The sequence below is a fragment of the Panthera pardus genome, unplaced genomic scaffold, assembly GCF_024362965.1.
Source record: "Panthera pardus isolate Hobbes unplaced genomic scaffold, ASM2436296v1 HiC_scaffold_7, whole genome shotgun sequence".
NCBI lineage: Eukaryota > Metazoa > Chordata > Mammalia > Carnivora > Felidae > Panthera > Panthera pardus.
Window position 1 is genome coordinate 41,107,233 of NW_026527002.1, and position 22,993 is coordinate 41,130,225.

The window sequence follows — 22,993 nt, forward strand, 5'->3', positions numbered from 1 at the left end:
CATTTCTATGGTTCTAAAAGCTGAAGTTGTACAAACGGGGATGCTCAGAGAAATGAAGCACTCCCTCATCCTCAGAGACCTGATCCACCTCCTCCCTTGTGTCCAACTCTTTTTTTACCCATCCTCTGTAGGTGACCAGTCTCTTTAGCTTCTGGCTTATTCTTCCAACATTCCGCACAAATAGATATGTGTGTGTTTTCTAACATTCTTTCTTACATGAAGGGTAACTTACTATATTCTTTTGCACTTTGCTATTTTTTTTTTTTCATTTAAAAGTCTCAGAAATCAATCCAAATCAGTTCGTAGAGGTTATCCTCATTTTTTTTGGATTGATATGCATAGACCTCCATTGTGTGGATGTGTCATAATTTTTCCTTCTATTTTTAGCACTTGATATTTATTTATTTATTTATTTATTTATTTATCTATCTATCTATCTATCTATGTACAAGTTAGTTAATATACAGTGTAGTCTTGACTTCAGGAGTAGAACCCAGTGATTCATCTCTTACATACGATACCCAGTGCTCATCCTGAAAAGTGCACTCCTTAATGCCCATCATTCATTTAACCCATCCCTCCACACACCTCCCCTCCACCAACCCCTCAGTCTGTTCCCTGTATTTAAGAGTCTCTTATGGTTTGCCCCGTCTCTGTTTTTGTCTTATTTTTCCATTCCTTCCCCTATATTTATCTGTTGAGTTTCTCAAATTCCACATACAAATGGAATCATAGGATAACTGTCTTTCTCTGACTTATTTTGCTTAGCATAATACCCAATTCCATCCACGTGTTGCAAATGGCAAGATTTCATTCTTTTTCATTGCCAGGTAGTATTCCATTGCATATATGTGTCACATCTTCTTAATCCATTCATCAGTTGATGGACATTTGGGCTCTTTCCATAATTTGGCTATTGTTGATAGTGCTGCTATAAACATTGAGGTACATGTGCCCCTTCGAATCAGCATTTTTGTATCCTTTGGATAAATTCCTCGTAGCGCAATTGCTGAGTCATAGGGTAGTTCTATTTTTAATTTTTTGAGGAACCTTCATACTGTTTTCCAGAGTGGCTGCACCAGTTTGCATTCCCACCAATAGTGCAAAAGGGTTCCCCTTTCTCCACATCCTCTCCAACATCTGTTGTTTCCTGAGTTAATTTTAGCCATTCTGACTGTTGTGAGGTGGTAGCTCATTGTCGTTTTGATTTGTATTTCCCTGATGAGTGATGTTGAGCATCTTTTTATTGTCTGTTTGCCATCTGGATGTCTTCTTGGGAAAAGTGTCTATTCATGTCTTTTGCCCATTTCTCCACTAGATTATTTGTTTTGGGGTGTTGAGCTTGGTAAGTTCTTTATAGATTTTGGATACTAACCCTTTATCTGATAGGTCATTTATGAATATCTTCTCCCATTCTGTCGGTTGCCTTTTAGTTTTGTTGATTGTTTCCTTTTCTGCTCTTTTTGTCTTGATGAGGTCCCAATAGCTCATTTTTGCTTTCATTTCCTTTGCCTCTGGAGACATGTCAGGTAAGAGGTTGCTGCCTGTTTTCTCCTCTAGGATTTTGATGGTTTCCTGCCTCACATTTAGGTCTTTTCTTCCATTTTGAATTTATTTTTGTGTATGATGTAAGAAAGCGGTCCAGTTTCATTCTTCTGCACGCTGCTGTCCAGTTCTCTCAGAACCTTGCTAAAGAGACCTTTTTCCATTGGATATTCTTTCTTGCTTTGTTGAAGAGAGTTGGCCATATATTTGTGGGTCCATTTCTGGGTTCTCTATTCTATTCCATTGATCTTTGTGCCTATTTTGGTGCCAGTATCACAATGTTCTGATTACAGCTTTATAATACAGATTAAAGTCCAGGATTGTGATGCTTCCAGCTTTGGTTTTCTTTTTCAGCATTACTTTGGCTATTTGGGGTCCTTTGTGTTTCCACACAATTTTTAGGATTGTTTGTTCTAGCTCCGTGAAGAATGCTAGGGTTTTTTTTTTTTTGATAGGGATTGCATTGAATGTGTAGATTGGTTTGGATAGTATTGACATTGTAACAATATTTTTTCTTCCAATCCATGAACATGGAATATTTTTCCATTTCTTTGTGTCTTCTTCAATTTCTTTCATAAGATTTCTATAGTTTTCAGTGTACAGACCTTTTACCTCTTTGGTTAGGTTTATTCCTAGGTGTTGATGATTTTTGGTGTGCCATAATATTTTCAATCATTCTCCCCTGTATAAGGATATAGGTGGTTTTCGAGATGCTGCATTCACAGACAATGCTGAAATGAATAACCTTCTGGTAAGTACAAAGGAACTAGATAATCTTTTTTATTTTTTAATGTTTATTTTGAGAGAGAGAGAGAGGGAGGGGGAGAGGCAGAGAAGGAGAGAGAAAATCCCAAGCAGGCTCTGCGCCGTCAGCATAGAGCCCGACTTGGGGCTCCATCTCATGATCATGACCTGAGCCAAAATCAAGAGTCAGATGCTTCAACGACTGAACCACCCAGGCACCCCAGGAGCTAGATAATCTTAAGCCACATGTCAAACTGAAACTTTGACATGCCCATCCCCACAAAACACCTTCACTTCTAACTTACCTTACAGACTCCATGTAGTCACTGCCTTTGAGATGTGATGGAGCTGCTAGATACCTCAGTCACTCCTTTACCTTGTTAAGTAGGCCTGGCAAACACTTCTCAGCAATGACTACTCACCTGCTGTTCCAGGGTTGGGTCTTTCATTTCAAGATGCTCTTTCCACCTTTGGGGTGACCCCTCTTCATTCCCAGTCGCAATCTTTACCTCTCAGCTCAGAGTCTCAGAAATGATAAAAATCTGTCTTGACATAGGCTAGTTCTAGAATGAAGAGCTTCCCCAAGGATTCATTAACATGGGAGATATTCTTTGGGTTGTCTGAATGTTTACTGGCCTAATTAAACTAGAGCTCCACAATAAGGGTATTAATGGACACCAGGAACATTCATATTGCCCTAAAATGTTTGCATAAGCTTGTGTCTGTATTTAACTGGGAAAGAGCCATTGAGAATTCGCCAACCTAGCTTTACAAAGGCTAAGAACTAGTGTATTAAATTCTGTATTAAATTCTCTATTTGGGGACACCTGGGTGGCTCAGTCAGTTGAACATCTGACTCCAGCTCAGGTCATGATCTCACGGTTTGTGGGTTTGAGCCCTGTGTGGGGCTCTATGCTGACAGTTTGGAGCCTGGAGCCTGCTTTGGATTCTGTGTCTCGCTCGCTCTCTGCCCCTCCCCTGCTCACGCTCTGTCTCTCTCTCAAAATAAATGAACATTAAAAAAAATTTTTTTTTAATCTGTTTTTTTTTTTTTAAACACAGATTGGTCGGAAGGAAAGGTACTGGCTGGAAGTCATTCTCAAATTCATGTTCACTTAAATGTTCATGCATTTCAGGTGAAAAATTTTAACATACTAATTTTATACAAGTTTCAAAAACAGTATTTAAAGTGAATAGTAAACATATATTCTGGGCAAGTAAAACTAAACAGCAAGTAATTTCATTCAGTTGTATCTAGTTTTAAGGCTGATGACCATAAAGATAAAATAAGAGAATCAGACGAATGTGAAGTTAAAGAACATTTTATTTACTGACAGATTAAAAACCACAACTCCAAGTAGTGCAAAACGCACCACTGAACTCAATTACAAAGAACTGGTGTTAATACACAATGTTTAAGCAATGCTACACTTATTTTTGGCAAAGTGCTGTATTGTTTAGTCTGTGTATAAAACTGACCATCTATGAACCAATCAGTATAAAAAATTCTATAAAAACAAATTTAGACAGTGGCTCAAGAAAACAAGCTGCCATTTATGCATAGATGATGTACAGTATATAATCTAACCAAATGTCCCTTTTGAGTTTTCAAGTTGAAAAAAATCTGTGTTTAGGAATACATCAAGAAGGCACATAGTACAATCTACAATACTCTTCAGTCTCTATAACTGATGCCCTGTCTTTGAAAAGCAAATGTGTTCACAATTTTACTTGAGACAAAAAAACCAAGCCACTCAAAAAAGTAATAACAACACACAATTATTGATTAAAATTCCAAACTTCTGGAGGAAAATGCAACCAAAAAGCAAGCAAAAACCACTCATACACATCAAGCTTAGATACACACACATCTAGCTCCCCAAGTACTGATTTGGTTTTTAGAAGTCCATCTAGAAAACAAATACTAAAACTTCAGGCAAATACAGAGCAAAATGGGGCATTTAACAATTATACAATTAAAAAAATATGTTGTAAGGAAAATTCTAAACGATATATAAAACATCCACTGAAGCTGCCTTCCTTTGAATAGTAACCTCTCCTCCCCCATAAAGGATACTGTTGCAAAGAGAAAGAAATATCCTTATCTGTATGCTTTCCGGTCCCTCTTTCTCCACCCCAAACCACTGTAACTGGTGTCGTATTTCAAGTGAAATTGGTACGTGGCAAGGCTGACACCACTGAATTAGGTAGGTTTCCTAAATAAAGCATTTCATATAAAATTTTCAGCATTAAAATAAGTAGATAAGGATGCCATTGATAATGCATCAACATGGCTGACAGTGAAGCCATCCATGAGAACAGCCCAACTTTTAAAAGAATTTAGCCAGCATGAATGGGCCTTATAAAATGAAGATAGTTTTAAGGTAACATTACAAACATGCTAGTGTCTCCAGTACAAGGAGCAGTCTCTTAACTGATTCTAAAAACAAAGACACTTGGAAACTCTTAAACTTTCTCCACTAACCTATTTAAACTTCAATGTTTATCTTCTAGTTGGAGTCCTTCATTTTTTTGTTTGTTTGTTTACAATTCAAAGAAAAACAGGATAAGAAAGACACTCTTTTTTGTTCTTTTTTTCTCAAGATATAGAAAGACAATATATTTCCTTGAAGAAGAGGATAGCGAAAACACTTACATTCAATGAAGATGTAAAGATAACAAACCACTGTACTACACAGATTTGAGAAGGAAAAACAACAGGCGATGCTGAGCGCCCTCTCAAGTTTTCAGTAAACTGTGTTCTCACTAGAATCAAAGCACTGATAAAACAGAGAAGGTATGTAAACAGGAACAGCCTGCATGGGAACTGGGAAAATGTACAGGAAATTAATGTAGAAACAGCTCGCTGGAGTAGAAAGTCAAACATCCAATCACTGTGAACCTTTCTGTAAAAAAAATCCCCCACCTGCCCGGCCATATAAATGCATTGCCACAGAAGATAAATAATGCAGGGTTAATCTTCAGCTCACAGTGCAATACATAATTAGTGGAGAAAGAAAAAGTAACAAACATAGAATACACATTATAAAATGTTTTATTAATGAAAACACAAACTTTGAGAAACACGGTGCGTTATAAAAACTAAGGGACTCATCCATGAAGCACTGCTTGTGCACCACACATTCCAGACTTTTTCCAAGTAACGTTCTATATATTATCAGTTTAGAAGTAGAGCACTAAATTCGGAGGGGTCTTATTTCTCACTGCTTGAATTTTTAAGAAATATGCACTGAAGCACATTTATGTAAACCACTAATATTTACAAGAGCAAAAATAATAATTAACTTATAATAAATTGCATTTTGGCCATGTTTCAAGGAATACTTAACAGGTCAACATCATCCTGGTACCACACGTAGTAGATGCCAAACAAACCCCTAATGACCAAGAACTTCAAATGAATTACGTAACCACTTTCTTCCATTCTAACATGTGCCAATTTAAGACAGAAAACTTAGATACTGATACAAAAACCACAGTATGATATGACAGATGGCATGATAACCCTAAAAAAAATCCCAAGCCTGAAAGTATTTGTTTTCCAGGTATAAACCATAAAAAACTAGGTCCAGAGAAGGCCAGAAAAAAAGTCAATAACTGACAGAGATGTAGATGTATTTCAGGTATCAGGAAATTTGAAAAATAATAGTAAAAAAAAAAAAAAAAAATCCTAGCTATGTTATACACAAATCTGTTCATGCTGCCAAACAAATTCTCATGGCTGAACTTCTGTAGCTTGTGAGGTACTAACAACTTGCATGTAATATATGAAAAAAGAGACCCCCATATAGTCAGAGGCTTACATCCAGAAAACATTTAGCTGGTATATTTTCAAGTTACCAACATATGGCCCTAGAGACAGACACGATGTAAAACATACACACCTTCATGAAAACTCTACCTCACCTCTCAACTCTCGTAAACACAAATAGTAACAAAATAACTTCTAGCTCAGTTTGACAAAACTTTACAGACTTGGCCCCTAGTTAGAAAACAAATAAATAAAGGGGTGGTTCAAATGGAAAGGGAATAAGGAAAGCAGGGGGTCTAAACTCTTGTTCTAAAGAGACATTCCTGGCACTTCGTCACAGCCAGTGGAAGAACCACCTACCGCCACCATCTGACGATGCTGTGTGACGTCTTCCGCCTCCAAACTTCCCAGCCCTGGTCAGAAAAGAGCTCAGCTCTTCACTTGAAAAAGTCTCCCATAGTTCCCTGCATCCAGCTGCTACAGGGTTATTAGAAAATATAATACTTCACATAACTATATGCTGCTTTTTCCCTTGAAAACCTTGTATAGACATGTATTTACTTAATTAGGGTTGCAGAGGCATTGGAAAAATAAGCTCTTTGACCACAAAGGTGATACTACTGTTTGTCAGTAGAATGTGCTTTGGATTGTCTATGTTTAGTTTAGTTTGAGAGGAAATTGGTGAATGTGGATGGCTCAGCAAAACCCATCACAATCGCTAAAAAAATAAAGTGACCGGCTAGAGGTAAGATAGATTTTCTCTAAATGATAAATAACTGGCCTCCATGTGACTCGAGCCCTGAACCCTGGCCTCATTAGCACCAACACTCTGAAGAACAGTTGTGGCCCCACCCCCACCATCAGGTTCAGTAGAGAGGCCCCTGGGATTTCACACAAGGTTCAGTCCTGGACAGCCCACTTCCATCAGTACACAGTGCGCACAACGACCGTGAGGGAGGTAAATACTACTACTCCCCCATAGGTGGAGGAAACAGAGGCCAAAGTGGTTAAAGATTCTGCCTGAAGCCCGAGTTAGGGAAAAAAAAAAAAAAGAGAACTCAAGGAAGCCAACCCGTCACTCTTCATCTAGATGCTAGGAAAAGTTGTCACCAGGAATTCCTTCTCAGCCTCGCTTGCCACTCAGCAGGGCAGGCTCCACAGCAGATGATCCGTCACCGTATCAGAAATACAAAGCCTACCTCTTTTTCCTTGGACAGTTATAAATAAGAAGTCACTAAAGTGCCTGGACAGGTACTTCTGAATTTACAGCTGATGTGAAGTGCCAAGTGGGCAGAGCCGGCAGGAAAGAATCCACACAAGTCAAATGGTGGACTAATGGGGTAGGTGGAGACATACATTTTCCCAAACACAATTTCACAGATCTGACGGATCCCCTCTGCATGTGAGACAGCGCTTCTGTCCCACGATCCTTGTAATGTCTCTGTACCACGTCACACAGTCACATCGGAATTACTGAAAGCACTGTTCACTAACACTTAATGTACCTGAATTCCAAAATGAACTGTATGGCTAATCTGGAAAAAAAAAAAACAAAAAAAAAAACAAAAAACCTGTACACACAGAAATATATCAAGTTTTCTTTCAAGAGAAAGTTCAGCCATAATTCCATTATATCCATGGCAACTATCACCTGTTAATGCTCATGTTAGTGTGTAAAAATGTATTCGCTATATACACAAAAGATTATCAAGTACTGGTCAATAAAGTGTATGGCTGACCCTGAGAATAAATTTTTGCTTACTCGAAATATTGATTAATACAAAATAAAATGAAATTGAAAGATGCCTATCCTCATACTTGGGAAGAAATGTCTTTAGAATGCTAACTCATATACACCTTAACAGATTTAAAGACATCCCAAAACACCAAACACTGTAACTGTATTGATATGTTTCCAAAAATATTCTGAAAAAATTTACAAAAAAGTAAATGTTAAAAGCAAGGCATTATGTGATACACAGCATGTAAATCTGGTTTTCAAGATAGTGTCTAAACACATTGATAAAACTATGTGATTGGTCATCAGTTGGCTGAAACAGCATCTTCATTGTCCGTACACATACATCCACACACATATGCACAAACCAAGAGAAACCAATCAACCTTGAAATTCTTAGTAATTGTACTGACGTGGGCAGGGCTGATGGACGGCCCAGCCACTGTGCTTGACTTGCCTAGAGTGGCAGTCCCTGGTAAGATTTTGGCGACGAAGGCTATTTCTGTTTAAAGACTGTCTTTCACTATGTTCTTTTATCCACTGGGAAGGGCGAAAGCTCTTGGGTTGTTCCAGAAAAGCTGTATGAGCAGCAAGAGCTGCAACATAGCAGTGAATGTGCTGCCCCATCTCATCCTGAGCTTCCACTCTGAAACAGAAAAACACGAGGATGCATTCAGTAACAGAGTACGTTATTCATGAACTTGAAGAAGTTACTTAGTGATTCAATTTGCCACACTGATTTGTGGTTGAAAGAGATCTTACTGTCTGATGGCTGACAGACAAGTTTATATTTTGTAACCACAATGACTGATAATGTTAGAAAGGAGAAACCACCTTTTCACAGAAATATGCCATATAATCCACAGCGGGGGTTGGGGGGGATTAAGTAGACTGTCTTTTAAAAAGTGCTTTACATTTTGAATGAATTTCAATTATGCAGCATTAGATAAGTTTTTCTGTGAGGAGAACTAACATTTACTGCATATCTGTATTTGCAAATATAATGTATTTAATTCTCGACATAATCTTAAAAGGAAAACATATTAATTCTCAAATTTTACTGATCAGGAAGCTGAGGCTCAACAACGATAAAGTCACAACTACTACCTCATACAACCAAGATTCTAATACAGGTCTTACTCCAAAGACTGTTATGAAGCAGGTTGACACTGGTGAACTATGCTAACTGCACCTTCACACGTTTTCTGTCTCTAAGTAACGGTTCCAGGAAATAAGCTGCAGGTCTCTATGTAATAGAAACATGCATAGAAAATTCTACTCATTTAACATTTTTATAGATAAAAAGCTACCTGCTTACTATAAAATTTATATCACAACAGGGCACAGTTTGGAATGGCATTTGCATAGAAATGTTACAAAGACCTGAGGAGAACATATCTTAAAATCCGGCTACAAACCATGTGGTTATTATCTGTCTTATATATTAAAAGCTAATTTAATAGGATAGATGTAAACTAAATTAACACATAACATGAAGAGTTTTAAGAGTTTTAGGGTTATTTTACACAACATGGGCAGTTATAAATTGTGGCTATAATCACTAGAGGAAAATGCTATTATTTTTTAAAGATTTTTAAAAAAATAGTAGAATTAAAGGGAATCACATTAAGAAACTAATAGAAAGAAGTTAATACAAAGAGAGCAGTTTTTAAAAGGTGGGCATTTTGAGTTCTTAACCTTCCTGTTCAGACTGATAACACATATCACACAGTCTCAAAGGGAATATACTTACTCTGTGCCAGTGAGTCTTATAAGCAGCTTTTCCTGGCCCTACAAATGTTAAATGGTGAACTATTAAATCACTAGTAAGATTTAAAATGCTACTTAATTTTACTGTTAGGACATGGTGCATTTTCTATATTAAAACTGGCTTACTATGGGTCATTAAAGGCACATGTATTACTTGAGATTATGATAGCACATAAACCTTCATAAACAATACTTATAAAGGTCAAAATGCAATAAAACACACACTCTGAAGCCCATCTACAGTAATTATGAAGCACCTTATTCTTACATGCTTTATGTAATGCTTTATGGTAATATTCCCAAGGATAGACAGGATGGAAGCAATCTAACTTCTGAAAGACATGATTTGTTTCCTGCTCAGAAAATACAGATATTTACTACATAGCCATCCTAATGTTGGTAACACCTGATCTATCTTGATTTAGTGGGCTTTTGTAAATAAGAATTTGAAATCCAGAAATAAAGATGTTAAAAACATTTAGTTTTTATAAAACTAAGATAGTCTGCAGTACTTTCCTATGTTCAGAAAGAATTCATATGAAGTTAAGGGTATTCTTTTGATCCTATATATATGGAAAAGCACATATTTGTTTAACTTTCTTACATGTTATACCAAAACATATAACAAGATATAAAAACAAACAAGATACAGACAATGAGCATAATGACTGCATCAAAACCTCAAACACATAACCAGACGCAGCGCATGGTCTTGGACTGGATGCTTGTCTGGGCAAAACTAGGTGAAATATTCTGGGCTCTGGTGCAGAAAACAGAGTATAGTTTGGGTAGTAGATGAAATGAAATTTTACTGGGAAAAAAAAAGGTGGAGACCATTGCCTAAAGAAGCAGATTACACAACTATATACAAGTATATACAACTTGATCCCTTTAGGTTAAAAATGTGTGTGTGTGTGTGTGTGTGCACGCGTGTACAAACTTGTGGGCATATAGAGAAAAAACCACCTGGAAGGATACACTCTAGGGTGTTAACAGCATCCATCTCTAGGTAGTACAAGTGTCTTTTTAAATTTTTTAATTTTTACATATTTGCATTTTCTAACTTCCTGCAATGCATATGTACTGCTTCTGTAATAATGTTATTTATAAAGTGCTGTATATACATACACACATGCTTTAAACACTGAGAAGTAAGTACACAAATCCCAGTAAGTTTATAGTGACTATTAATCATGGGAAACTCTTGAGTCCAATTCCACAGAGGTGAGATCAGAACCAGGTGGGAAGGATTTCTAAGAAGTGAAGAAATTAATTTGAATAGACTATATGGCAATTTAATCAATACCATGTCTAAAAAATCTCATTTTAAATTTTTGTTGAAATGCCTGAGACACTGATCTCTTGATAAACTTACAGCATTGAACAAAGTGCCAGTTAAAGTAACATTTCCCATCAAAGATCTTACCCAGTACAAAGCCTGGGTAACTATATAAGCAAATTATTTTTCAATTTGGTAAAGGATATGTTTATCCTCATAGAAGATGACGAGATTATCTACAATATTAAGACTTATGAGTGCAGCAAACTCTGGTAAAGTTAAATTAATGAGCTGCCTGGGTTTTGTTTATTATCTGGCAAACAGGAAATAGTAGAAAATATATACAATGATCCAGTTAGTCAAGGTAGAGCCTGGACAATCTAAAAAGAGGCCCTTTGGACTACAGGACTAACTACAGGAACATTCTGAGCTGCTCCAAAGATTCCAATTCACCTGTAGCCTTAACAGGTATTTAGAGAATTAAGTCGGTACCAACATCACCAAAACATCGTAATACCACAGGCACAGCTCACTACCATGCATCATGACTAGCCAGAATTCGAGCTGATTAACAAGGCCATAGACTTTATTTTAGCAGGTGGGAGCAATCTTGAAAATGCTCGCTGGATAAAGGTGACAGTATTTCTGTAAGTTTGCTTGGGAACATGTCAATCTTTATTGACAAGGTACTCTCTCCCTGAACCTTTCCAAGCCCTCAACCCATCTGCCATTCAAACAGAGCCTTTCAGACCCCTTGAACTCCACACAACAAAAAAGTATTGTTTGGGTATGAAGCCTTTCCTCCGTAAGACAGAAAACTCATACTTGAGATCTGCCAGGTTTTTGAGGTTAAGTGACATTTGATGCAACCCAGTTAAGACCACTTGGAAGAAAATAAGAGTTTTATTTTAAGATATACTATTCTTGTTGAATTTGATACACCAAATAACTCAGTGTATAAAGTGCCAGAGTTATATTCTAAGACACTTAGCAGAAATGCTAGTCTTTTCTTTCTGGTCACCAGCAGAGTACGGGTGTGTGTGTGCGTGCGTGTGTGTGTGTGTGTGTGTGTGTGTGTATAATGTTTATTTATTTTTGAGAGACAGAGACAGAGAGTGGAGGGGTGGGGGCAGAGAGAGAAGGAGACACAGAATCTGAAGGAGGCTCCAGGCTCTGAGCTGTCAGCACAGAGCCCGACACGGGGCTCGAACTCACAGACCGTGAGATCATGACCTGAGCCGAAGTCGGCCGGCCACTTAACTGACTGAGCCACCCAGCCGCCCCAACCAGCAGAGTACTATAAATGCAACAGTTCTGCATTATATAATTGGGGCTGTATTCTAATGAATTTTTTTGAAAATGTAAAATGAACACTTTTTTTTATACCATCTACTACCTTGTGCACTATAGACATGCCTTCATAAATCTCTAATATTACTCTGCATCTTCTAAAAAATTAGCTTCAAGTTGTAGTAGAAACAAATAAAATGCATGCCGAACAGACTGCCCATGGACAGAATAAAATACAGTTGGCCCCTGAGCAACTCAGGGGTTAGGGGCACCAGCCCCTGTGCAGTTCAAAATCTATGTACAACTTTGGACTCCCCAAAAACTTAACTGCGAATAGCCTACTGCTGACTGGGAAGCTTACCAATAACATTAACGGCCAATTAACACATATTTTGCATGTTATATGTATTACCTGCTGTGTGCTTACAATAAAGTAAGCCAGAGAAAAGAAAATGTTAAGAAAACCATAAGGAACAGAAAATACATTTACAGTACTGTACTGTGTTCATAAAAAAAAAAAAAAAAGAAAAAAGAAAAAAAGAAAAACAACTCTGTGTATAAGTACACCCATGCGGTTCAAAGCCACGTTGTACAAGGGTCAGCTGCACTTACAACGTACCTGGGGCTACTTGGGTTATGAAATTCATCAGCCCCACAGCTGGCCTCACTGACAGCAGGGCAGGAGTTATGCACAGCATAGACAGACATGCTGGGATGTTCGATGAGAAGGTTTTCCATAGGACTGGTTTCCACCTTGAGAGTGGTTAATCCACCTGCAGTAAAACATGGGGGAGGGGTGATAAACCAGCTCTCCTCCATTGGACAGGACTCAAATTGGAGGAAGCAGGAATCGCTTGTATCAGCCAAGCACTCAAGAGATGCAGGTAAACAGGAAAAGACTGAAGGGTGCTCAGTAGGTGACTCTTCACTGATGTCTTCTTCTTCATCTTCTGCTGCTGAGAAACCAGTGCAAGTGTCTACATCACAGTCCACATACGTTGGTGAAGTCCCACGGGAGGATGGGCATCACAATGACAGCAGATTGAGAGCACAGAAAAAGAAGAGATGATACTGTTAGCTGATGTTCACATTTCTCCTTTCATTTAGGTCAGACACAAAAGCATCTACATTCACTCAATGATTATAAAAGAACTTCTGAGCACCTAGTGTGTGTGTATGTGTGGTGTATCACTGCATCAGATGTATTACGGTGGCTTTGCAGGAGACGATTTTTCTATCCTGCTAAAGTAAACATGATGAGCAATGTGGGTTACAAGGATTTCCTATTAAAGTGCATCTGATCTGAGCAGGGTATGAGAGTTGCAAAACTGGAAGATCTGACGTCAATCAACTTCACTGACTGATTATCTGGCACAGGATGTTTCCTGCAATTATTTTAGACAAATTCTTGCTTATTTACTTTAAAGGCTTAAAAACCTTCAAAGTTACTGGTTTACTTCTGCAAAAACTCAGATGCAAGAGTTTCCATTTTTGCTGTGATGATTAACTGCTGAGAATACCTTACCTATGAAGTCAACAAGAATCCATTCATCATCTTCTTTCTCACTAAATTCTGGTTCTTGATTGGAAGAAGTATTGACTTCGCCCACAAACATTTTATTCAGTCTCTGGAACATCGTTAAGGCAAGATTGAGACTTTGGCGGGATGTCTTTATAGCTGAGATTTCAAAACACTGTCTTCAGTCAGCCTGATGGCACGACAGGAGATTAAAGTGCACGAGGTGCTTATTCAACTTAGGTGGGAAGCAAGAAGAATCATTATCCCTAAAATAAAACAGGAAAAGAAGGTTATTTCAAATCAGTATATATTTATATAATATGTGTGTGTGGTTTTAAAAGCATGTGCCCACACACACACGTGCACACCCCTCTAGAAGAAAGCTCATGCCTTAGTCTACAGTTACAGCCGTTCCCTTCCAGCAGGCATCAAACACAAGAAATGCAGTACCTTTCATCTATAAACCATTATGAATTGAGTTCTCAATGCAACCTGTGAACATCTTACATGTGAAATGAAAGGCTCTTTTCCACATCTGTGCTTTTATAAGGGATCAATCTGAATTATGTATTTCAAGGTGACATACTCCTTTCCCGTAAGAAGAGAAAAACTAGATACTAACGGTCTTGCTATATGATATTCAACTGCCCCGAAGCTGCCAAAGGAAGGCTGCAGCAGGGCCAGATGTCTGCCATGTTTCCCTGGCTCATTTTCTCTTCTGTTCTGTTCTTCTACAGGGCTGCAAGCAGACCCAATTCCATTTAAAATCAGTAGGTACAGCATGATTTGGCCTTCAAAACAATTTCTACAGCTGGCACAGGGAAATTTATGCCATAGAAAACTGAGGATGACAGCAACTAGAACTGGAAACCATTCACCGCGTGGTGGCAAGCAGGAAGGTGTTGTAGTCAGTGTGCCTGGGTTCAAATGCCGTCTCTGCTGCTTTTGCTCTGCGCGAGTTAGGAAGTTACACTACTTCAGCTGGCAATAGTTCTACCTCATGGAGTTCTGTGAGTTCTAAATGAGGAACTCCAGGCTTGTCTGATCTTATTCCAGAAATCCAGATTTATATATCCATTTCTCCCTGGTTACTTGATAGGCATATCAATCCTAACACATACCAAAGAGAACTTTTAATTATTTCCCCACAAACTTACACTGTCCTTCTTTCTCTTCTCAGCAAGGAGAAGCAGCAGCACCCAGCGGTTACCCTTGACTCCTTCCACTCCCTACCCAACCCCTCAACCAAATTCTCACCAAGTCCTGTTGACTCTAGCTGAGCACGTGCCTCAAATCTGCCCACTTCTTGCCACCACTTTTATCCTAGTTGAAACCAATCTGGTGTCCCTTTGGACTTTGCCAATCACCACCTCCTAGATGGTCTCCCTGACCCCACTCTTGTGAAATGAGATAATGCAGGCAACCTACTTAGCAAGGCACTTGGCACAAATTCTCAGTCAGTGTCAACTATTATTCTACAAATATTTACTGAGTACGTATCATGCATCAAGCAGAGTGCTAAGCACAGGGGAAGACAGGTAATGTGATGAATGCCATGGAAAAAGTACTGAGTGTTCCTCAGATCTACACAGGTAGACGTCAGGAAGGATTCCTGCAGTAAATTACTTTGATCTGGAGTGGTTGAGAAGATCAAGAATGGAGGAAGGGGGAGAAGGAACACCGGAAACCTGCAGATGAGTGAGAATGTGGCAGCTTCTGTATGGCTGAAGATCCAGATGGACAGGTGTGAGAGCGCGCTAGGGGTGCTAAGCAGGAAACAGATCCTGTAGGACCATGTAAGCCAGAAATGAAAAGTCAAGGATGACCCAGGTTTATGGCTTGGCCAACTGGGGAGATGGCAGGACCATTTAGTGGAAGAGGCATACTGCAGAAGGCATAGGCTGGGCATCTTGGACAAGCTGAATTTGGGCATCTGCAAGTCATGAACCTGGAGATGTCTAGTAGACTGCTAGATATAGGGCTCTGGAGTTCAAGGGCATGGTCTCAGCTGGGGGCACTGATTTGGGAGTTGTCAACAAAAGGGAGTGACAGAAACCATGAGTAGATGAGACCATCCAGGGATAGTGAAAAGCATCTTCCTAAATGATACTCTTTCTCACCAGCATCAGCCTTGAATCTAACTTCAGACTCTTGACATTTCACTTTCTTTTATTTATTTATTTATTTATTTTGAGAGAGAGAGAGAGAGACAGAAGGCGAGCACACACGCAAGCATGTGTATGCACACGAGTGGGGGAGGGGCAGAGAGCAAGGAGACAGAATCTTAAGCAGGCTCCACTCTCAGTACAGAGCCTGATGCGGGGCTTGATATCACGACTCTGAAATCATGACCTGAGCCAAAATCAAGAGCTGGATGCTCAAGCAAAGGAGCCACCCGGGCGCCACGACCCTTCTTCACTTTCAAACAATCATCATTTTTAGCAGTACATGTAGTTACAATCTGTATTTGATGAGATTCTTGGTTGAATTCTTTATGTGCAAATGGGAGTGCTACAACTGTTTGGCATGCTACTACGAATGTGTAATACTACGAGTGTGTGTTCAAATAAATGACATCTGAGCACTGTTGTGGTCACAATCCATCATCATCAGCCATTAATTATTAAAAGAGAGTCAACAGGAAATGTTACTTGCATAACCAGTCTTCCTGAAAGCCTTCTGGAAAGCAGCAGGGCCAAACCATGAAGGCTGGAGCTCTAGTACAGAATTCAAATTCAGCTTTATGTTCCATGTAAAAGAAATTAGGAGAAAAGTGGGCTTGTGTAGTTTGCTGGACCTACTACTGTGGTGTAGGTGATGAGCTACCACAAGTTCTGACATAAGTAAAGGTTTTGAGCACGTAAGTGAGGAGGGAAAAAAAGATACTTAAAAAATCCCCCCTTATCTTAAATTACAAAGGCATACATTGGTCCCAAGTACAATTCTGTGTCTGCTGAAATAGTTGAGAGAATAATCCCAATTCTCCAGAGTATAGGGCTGACTGCAGGCCCTGCATCAGCTAGGAAGGCAGAGCTGCTGGGCAGGAAGCAGAGCACCTCACAAGAAAACCCCTGCTCATCCTGAGTGAGCACCGTGTTCCCCCAAGAGCGATGTCACATCAGGGTAACTTAACAGGGCCCAGGCCAGTTAGTTAGGTGGCAGCGAGAAGGCAGAGAACAATGCTGGGGCCACGGTGGTCGGGCAGCTAGCTGCAGGTTCCTGACTGCAAACTGCGCTCCTCTAGCTCCAGCTCCAAACCCATGTGATGGAAGCCAGCTTACGCCTGGAACATATACAATTCTGCCACAGGAAAGGTGTCTCTGGAGGAACTTTCCACAGGGCAGCACAAGTCAATTTTCTTTTGGTTTCCTGAAGTCAGTGGCTGCCTTAAGATATCCCCTATTTCCTGCAAGAGCAACCATCCGTGGGTGGGCAGAGTATTCAGGAGCCCAGCCAGGCAAGGGAAGAGCTCATTCTCATCTGTCCTGAGTCAGAGCTGGTATTTACATGACACACCTTTTGAAGCCTGCGGGCAGGACACAGAGTCGTCTTAGGGAAGGAGTGCTGGCCTGGGCCCCAGCAGTAGGGGGTTCTGGCTTTCCCTCTACCACAGGTGGCTCAGACTAAACAATTTAGCCCTCCTGAGCCTCAGTCTTACCACTGGAAAAATGGATCACATCTTTACTCTCTCCACAGACTCTAGCACAATGAAGAAGTGGGGTTGGGCTAACTATGCAAAGTTCCTTTACCCTGCTTTCTGTAGGTGTCACAAAGGAAAAGGAGCTGTCGGGAGAGACCCCAACATGCTAGAACGGTTCGTGAGGTGGCTGCAAGGCACCCTGGGTGGATGAACACTTGAAATATGACTTGTATGACCAAAAAACTGAATTTCAAATTTTATTTAATTTTAACCCATTTAAAATTCAAATTTGGAAGTTGACAATTGAGCTATTCTTAGAAAAAATTCAAGTATGTTCAGAACAATTGATTAAGCATGTCCAATGAAATTTTTACATGTGAATTAAGATGTGATATAGGTTAAAATATATACCAGAGTATATTTAAATTTTTTTTTAATCTTTATTTTTGAGAGAGAGACAGAGTGTGAGCAGGGGAGGAGCAGAGAGAGAGGGAAACACAGAATCAGAAGCAGACTCCAGGCTCTGAGCTGTCAGCACAGAGCCCTATGCGGGGCTCGAACTCACGGACCATGAGATCATGACCTGAGCTGAAGTTGGACACTCAACTGACTGAGCCACCCAGGCGCCCCTACCAGAGTATATTTTAAAGACTTAATACCCCCTCAAAAAGAATGTAAGATAGCTCAATAATTTAAACAGGGTGCCTAGGTGGCTCAGCCAACTCTTGTTTTTTGACTCAGGTTCTCACAGTTTGTGAGTTGAAGCCCCACATAGGCTCTGCACAGATAGCATGGAGCCTGCTTGGGATTCTCTCTTTCCCCCCCTCTCTCTGCCCCTCCCCCTCCCTCTACTCTCAAAATAAAGAAATATTTTAAAAAATTCAAACATACATGTAATTCACATTACATATTATACTGGACAATGCAGTTCTAGAAAAATCTCTCCAGAATCTTGAGAGCCTATCCTGCTGACGACCCAGGGACCGTCCCTCTCCAGTCTCTGCTATTCTTCACCTTGGCTCCTGCCCAGGAATGGAGGCTCTTGATGGGCCTGGTTCTATGTGAAGCCGTAAGTCAAAGCAGAACTTCAGACTTCACTCCTCACTACATGTCACAGACTTTTTAAAAAATTTTAAGTTTTTAAAAGGTAAACCCCCAACATGGGGCTCAAATTCATCCTGAGATCTAGTTGGATGCTCTACTGGACTGAGCCAGCCAGTCACCCCTGTTGTGGACTTGTTGATATTTACAACTCTAGGGCAATGGATAAAACTAAAATGAGAATTCCAGAGAAAGAAGTTGTCCTAAGAGGACAAATTTACAAATAAAATTCTGGAATTCAGCAAAGAGGGAGGGGCAAAGAAGACTGGTAAGGTAGTACTGCTGTTTGAGGCATGTGCAAGCTCTCCACACGATAACTAACCAACCTCAGCCAACCTGCCAGGGCAGTTTCATCCCAGTGGAGAAAAGAAACAAAGTATCTGGGCACCAGCATTTTAAGAAGGCAGCTTTGTCCCTGTCTCACTCACTCACTTACTTACTCACACTCACTCTCTCTCTCTCTTTCTCTCTCTCTCTCTCTCACACACACACACACACACACACACACACACACACACACACACACACGTCTTTTTCCTTATAAAATTAACTACATTATAGGAAGTTTGGAAAATAAATAAGGAAAACAATTATTCCACTGCCTTGTTACAATCACTGTTGGTGTATTATGCATTTCCTTCTAGCTTCTTCTACACATAAGGTTTCTTTTTACCATAAAGTCTAGTGAAGGCACAATGCTGTTTCCTGCTTTGTTACTTAACATTTTATCATTAATGTTTTTCATATTATTACATGAGTTAGAAATGCTCAGTGGGCAGAAAGGTGGTTTAATACCTTTAAGTTTAATACTTAAGAGGAAGAGCATTCTAGTTCGAGAACTCAGAAAAGGCGTTGCTAGTCTAGAAGAGCTTGTTAGTATAATTTATCTTATTTTTGAGACAGGCAAACAACCAACAGGTAGTGTGGCTCTGGAGTTACCCTGCTGTGTATGAAATCTTGGCTACGCTACTTGCAACTTGTATGAAGTTAAGATATTTAGTAACCTTTTGGTGCCTCAGTTTTTTCATCCCTAAAATGGAGAAGATAGTGCCATGTGAGGATTAAGTGTGTATCCCTTAGAATAGAGCCTGCCACATAGCAGGCAGCCAGTAAGTATTAACTCAGAATATGAAATATAACTTGGAATATTTAACTCCATTCCATGCCAGCTGTGTGACTGTAAGCCATTTAGCACCTTTGGGTCAGAATGCCTTTATCTACAAAATGTTTATATAATAATTACAGCTACAATCTACTGAATACTTGTGATATATAACAGTGAGTTGAGGTACTTATTTGTCACATTTTACTAATAAGGAAACTAGGCTCAGAAATTAAGTAACTTGCTTGAGAGTGATAGAGTTGGTCAGGTGTGGAGCCAGCAATAGAGCATAAGTCTGTGTGGTTCCAAGTGTCTTGCTTTTCCCTGCACATCATTTTGCTCAGGCTCCTTCCAGCCTCAACTCGGGCTCTATGAATTTCAGAGAACAGTGCTTTTCAGTTGGTTTTGGCTGCCAGTAGGCGGCTCCAAAAACAACATTTTTAAATTAAAAAAAAAAAAAAACCCACAACTTTGATGATCTAACTTCGAACTATGTGTACAGTTGTGGCTTCTTGACAGTTTCGAAATATCAGGTGGCTGAACTAACACGTCTTCACTGAAAAGCAGCCTCAAAATGATTTTTCTCTTTATATCCCACCCTCCCTATTTTAGAAAAATAAATACGCTCGTTCAATTTAAAATTGATTTTAAACTGCAGAAAAACCAAGCCAAGAAAGCTGCCCTTGCTTGCTCCACTCCTACTCCGCCTATTCAACTGGTCATGGGGAGCTTTTCCTCTCAGGGACCCACCACTGTCTGCCCTGAAGGCTGAATGCCAGTGGACAAAGACAGCAATAAGCGGTAACTCCTAGCCAGTTAACCTCAAATTTTGAAAGTAGGACCATTCCCAAGAGAAACAGGAGGGAACAATTGAGTGAGCAAGCAAGCATTCACAGAAAAGAACAAAAGATGGGATGAAAAAACAAAAGAGACCTTGGTCATATAAATTAATGAGGTCTTGGTTCCAGATAGGAGCTCTTAAAAATTATGCTGCACATTCAGAATGATAGTGGCTGGGACTTAAAAATCAAAAGCTTCCCGGGGATTTTCACATCTGCAATGAAAAATGTATTTCAATTACCACGCAAATGATTTCAGGATCTGGGGGTACCTCATTATTAGGACTGTTCAATGACCCTATGGGTCACTTTCTCCTCCCCTTTTCGGAAACTACTCTGCATTCAGAAAAGGCTCTTTTAGCAACAAATGCCCAAGTTCTTGGAAGTTACAGATGGAAAGGGGCTCTTCCTTAACCCACTCTAATTTGGAACTGGCACAGAAGATGACGAAAGACGTAATTGCGAAATACAATACAAAATGAGGCATGCCCACATATAAATTCATCTGCAACTTTGAAAGAGAAAACACCGTTTCCTTTTAATTGGCTGTGTGGCCTCGAGTAAAATAACTTAATCTCTCTGGGCCTCGGGTTTCCTATCCACAAGATAATAAAGTCTACTTCAGAGGGTCTCTGCGAGGAGCAACGGAGATAATGCACGTAAAGCCCTCGATGTCGTATCTGGCACAGAGTAAGGTCCCAATCGGCGTCAGCGACCAAAACGATTAGGATTTTACTCCTGACGGGCAAATACAGTGTCCTTTCCACAGGTGCAATCTCCTATAGTGATGTGTAAGATCAGGCAGGGTCAGGGGACATGCGGCGGACAGGCGGACACCTGGGACACTCAGGCGCTGGTCGCCGGGCAAGAAAGGGGGGTTCCCCGGCGCCGCAGGACCCTTGGTGCTACCGGGAGCGAGCCGGTGTCGCGAGGGCTGGCGGAGGAGGCGAGGAGCGCAGGGCCGCGGGGCCGGCGGAGCGGGGCGCCGAGGTCGCTCCTCCCGCAGCCCCCGACGCCAGTCCAACGGCCGAGTGCTGGAGCAGGAGGAGGAGGAGGAGGAGGAGGAGTAAGGGGAGGAGGAGGTCCCGCCGCGGCCAAGAAAACAGGCCAAGCTCGCAGGAGGAGACAGAAACTGAACACCCACCCGCCGCCCAGCGCCGGGCTCGTCCGCCTCCGCCCGCACCCGGGGCCTCGGGCCGGCCGCCGCCAGGGGAGGAGGCGGGAGGCGCGGAGGGTGCCCGGCCCGAGGCCCGCGGGACGGCGGGAGAGAGCGGCCCGGGGCGCCGGCCCCGCCCGCACTTACGTGGGCCCCACCGGCAGCGGGGACCGGCGGCGAGGGAAGCGGGCGCGCCGCTCGGAGGGGACCGGCGCGCACGGGCGCGGGGCTCTGCTGAGGTAGCTGCGGCTCCCCGGCCAGCGGGCGCAGAGCGCGGGGCGCGGGGCGCGGGGCAGGTCCGGCGGTCGTGGTGCTGAGCTGCTGGCCGCCGGCCGCCCGTCTCGCTCCTTTTGTTGTTGTGCAGCGCTCGGAACAGCTGATCGGCCGCTGCGCCCGCCCGTCGGGCCCGCCCGCCCGGCCGCCCCGCCCCGGGGCCGCGCCAGGCCCGATCCCACCAATCGGCGGCGCGGGGGGCCCGGGGCCGCCCTGCGAGAGGTTGTCACTAACGCACGTGACCTGGCGCCGAGCCGGGCGACGCTCTCAAGTTAGAAACAAGCCCGGGCAACAAAAGCCGAGGGGCGAGAAGAGGGGCGAGCGGAAGGGAGGGCGAGAAGGGTGTGAGAGGGTGGGTGCCGGCACTGGGGCCACTGGGAGGGGAGGGGAGGCCAGGCGGGCCTGGGGGCGAACAGAAATGGGAACCCGCGGGAGTGTGAGGAGAACGGGAAAGGTGAGAGGAAGAGCCCGACCCCAGTGGCCCGTCTGCCCCAGTAAGGGGGCAGGGGCCAAGGGGTTGGGGCACTGAGGGACACAGCAGTTTTTGCTGTGAGCAGAAAAAAAAAGAAAAAAAAAGGCGTTGAGAGTGATGGAGGCCAGAGACCCCAAGAGGCCTGTTCAGGCCAATATAGGGGTAAAGCCTTAGACATGGCTCTGTAAAGGCAGCTCCAGGCCCGCTTCTTGGGCTTCTTGGGAAGGAAAGTCTGGTTCTAGGTACAGGGGATGCTGGCCCCCTTAGCCTCCTTTTTGAGCCAGGCCCCAGCACCCTGTGGTGACTGACACTGGGAGCTGACCGAACTTGCCTGCAGGCTCAGGATTCAACCTGCAGGCAGGCGGAGCAGAAGAGGCCATGAGACCAAACCTGAAGTCAGTGAGGTCAGTGATCTGGCCGGGCTTCTGCTCCAGCAGACTTGAAGAACCCTGGAGGGAGGGGAGCGTGGAGAGCTGCTTCTTCCCTAGGCTCTGCATCCAAGCTCGAGAGTGACCCACGGAAGCTCTGACCTCTTACTGTTGTCATACCTGCATACCGTTGGCATTCACATGGGGCCTACCTGCTCACCGGTTATTTATAGTGAGAAGAGAATGAAAGGGTGAGCCAACAGATGCTTTCCAAATCAAAGTTCTGTATGCAGATGGATGGATTAACTGTGTCTGGCAGAGACAAGGGAGTCATGTTGATGCATCTCTTCTCTCCTGGTTCCTGTTTGTACTGAGATGCAATTCT

At 41.9% G+C, this 22,993-nt stretch overlaps 1 protein-coding gene across 2 annotated transcripts; it reads right to left on the reverse strand.

Annotated features, from left to right (window-relative positions):
* Positions 1 to 3,595: 3,595 nt before the first annotated feature.
* Positions 3,596 to 21,866, reverse strand: TP53INP1 (tumor protein p53 inducible nuclear protein 1). Of its 2 annotated transcripts, XM_019453510.2 has the most exons (5): positions 21,643 to 21,866; positions 13,664 to 13,923; positions 12,758 to 13,115; positions 9,553 to 9,590; positions 8,341 to 8,445 (listed from the first exon to the last, which is right to left on the reverse strand). In XM_019453510.2, exons 2-4 carry the CDS (start codon positions 13,773 to 13,775, stop codon positions 9,569 to 9,571), a joined length of 492 nt encoding a protein of 163 aa, XP_019309055.1. In that variant the 5' UTR covers positions 13,776 to 13,923; positions 21,643 to 21,866; the 3' UTR covers positions 8,341 to 8,445; positions 9,553 to 9,568. The 2 variants fall into 2 exon arrangements, with proteins under 2 accessions (XP_019309054.1, XP_019309055.1); XM_019453509.2 differs by lacking the exon at positions 9,553 to 9,590 and having other exon boundaries at positions 3,596 to 8,445; positions 21,643 to 21,865.
* Positions 21,867 to 22,993: the final 1,127 nt, after the last annotated feature.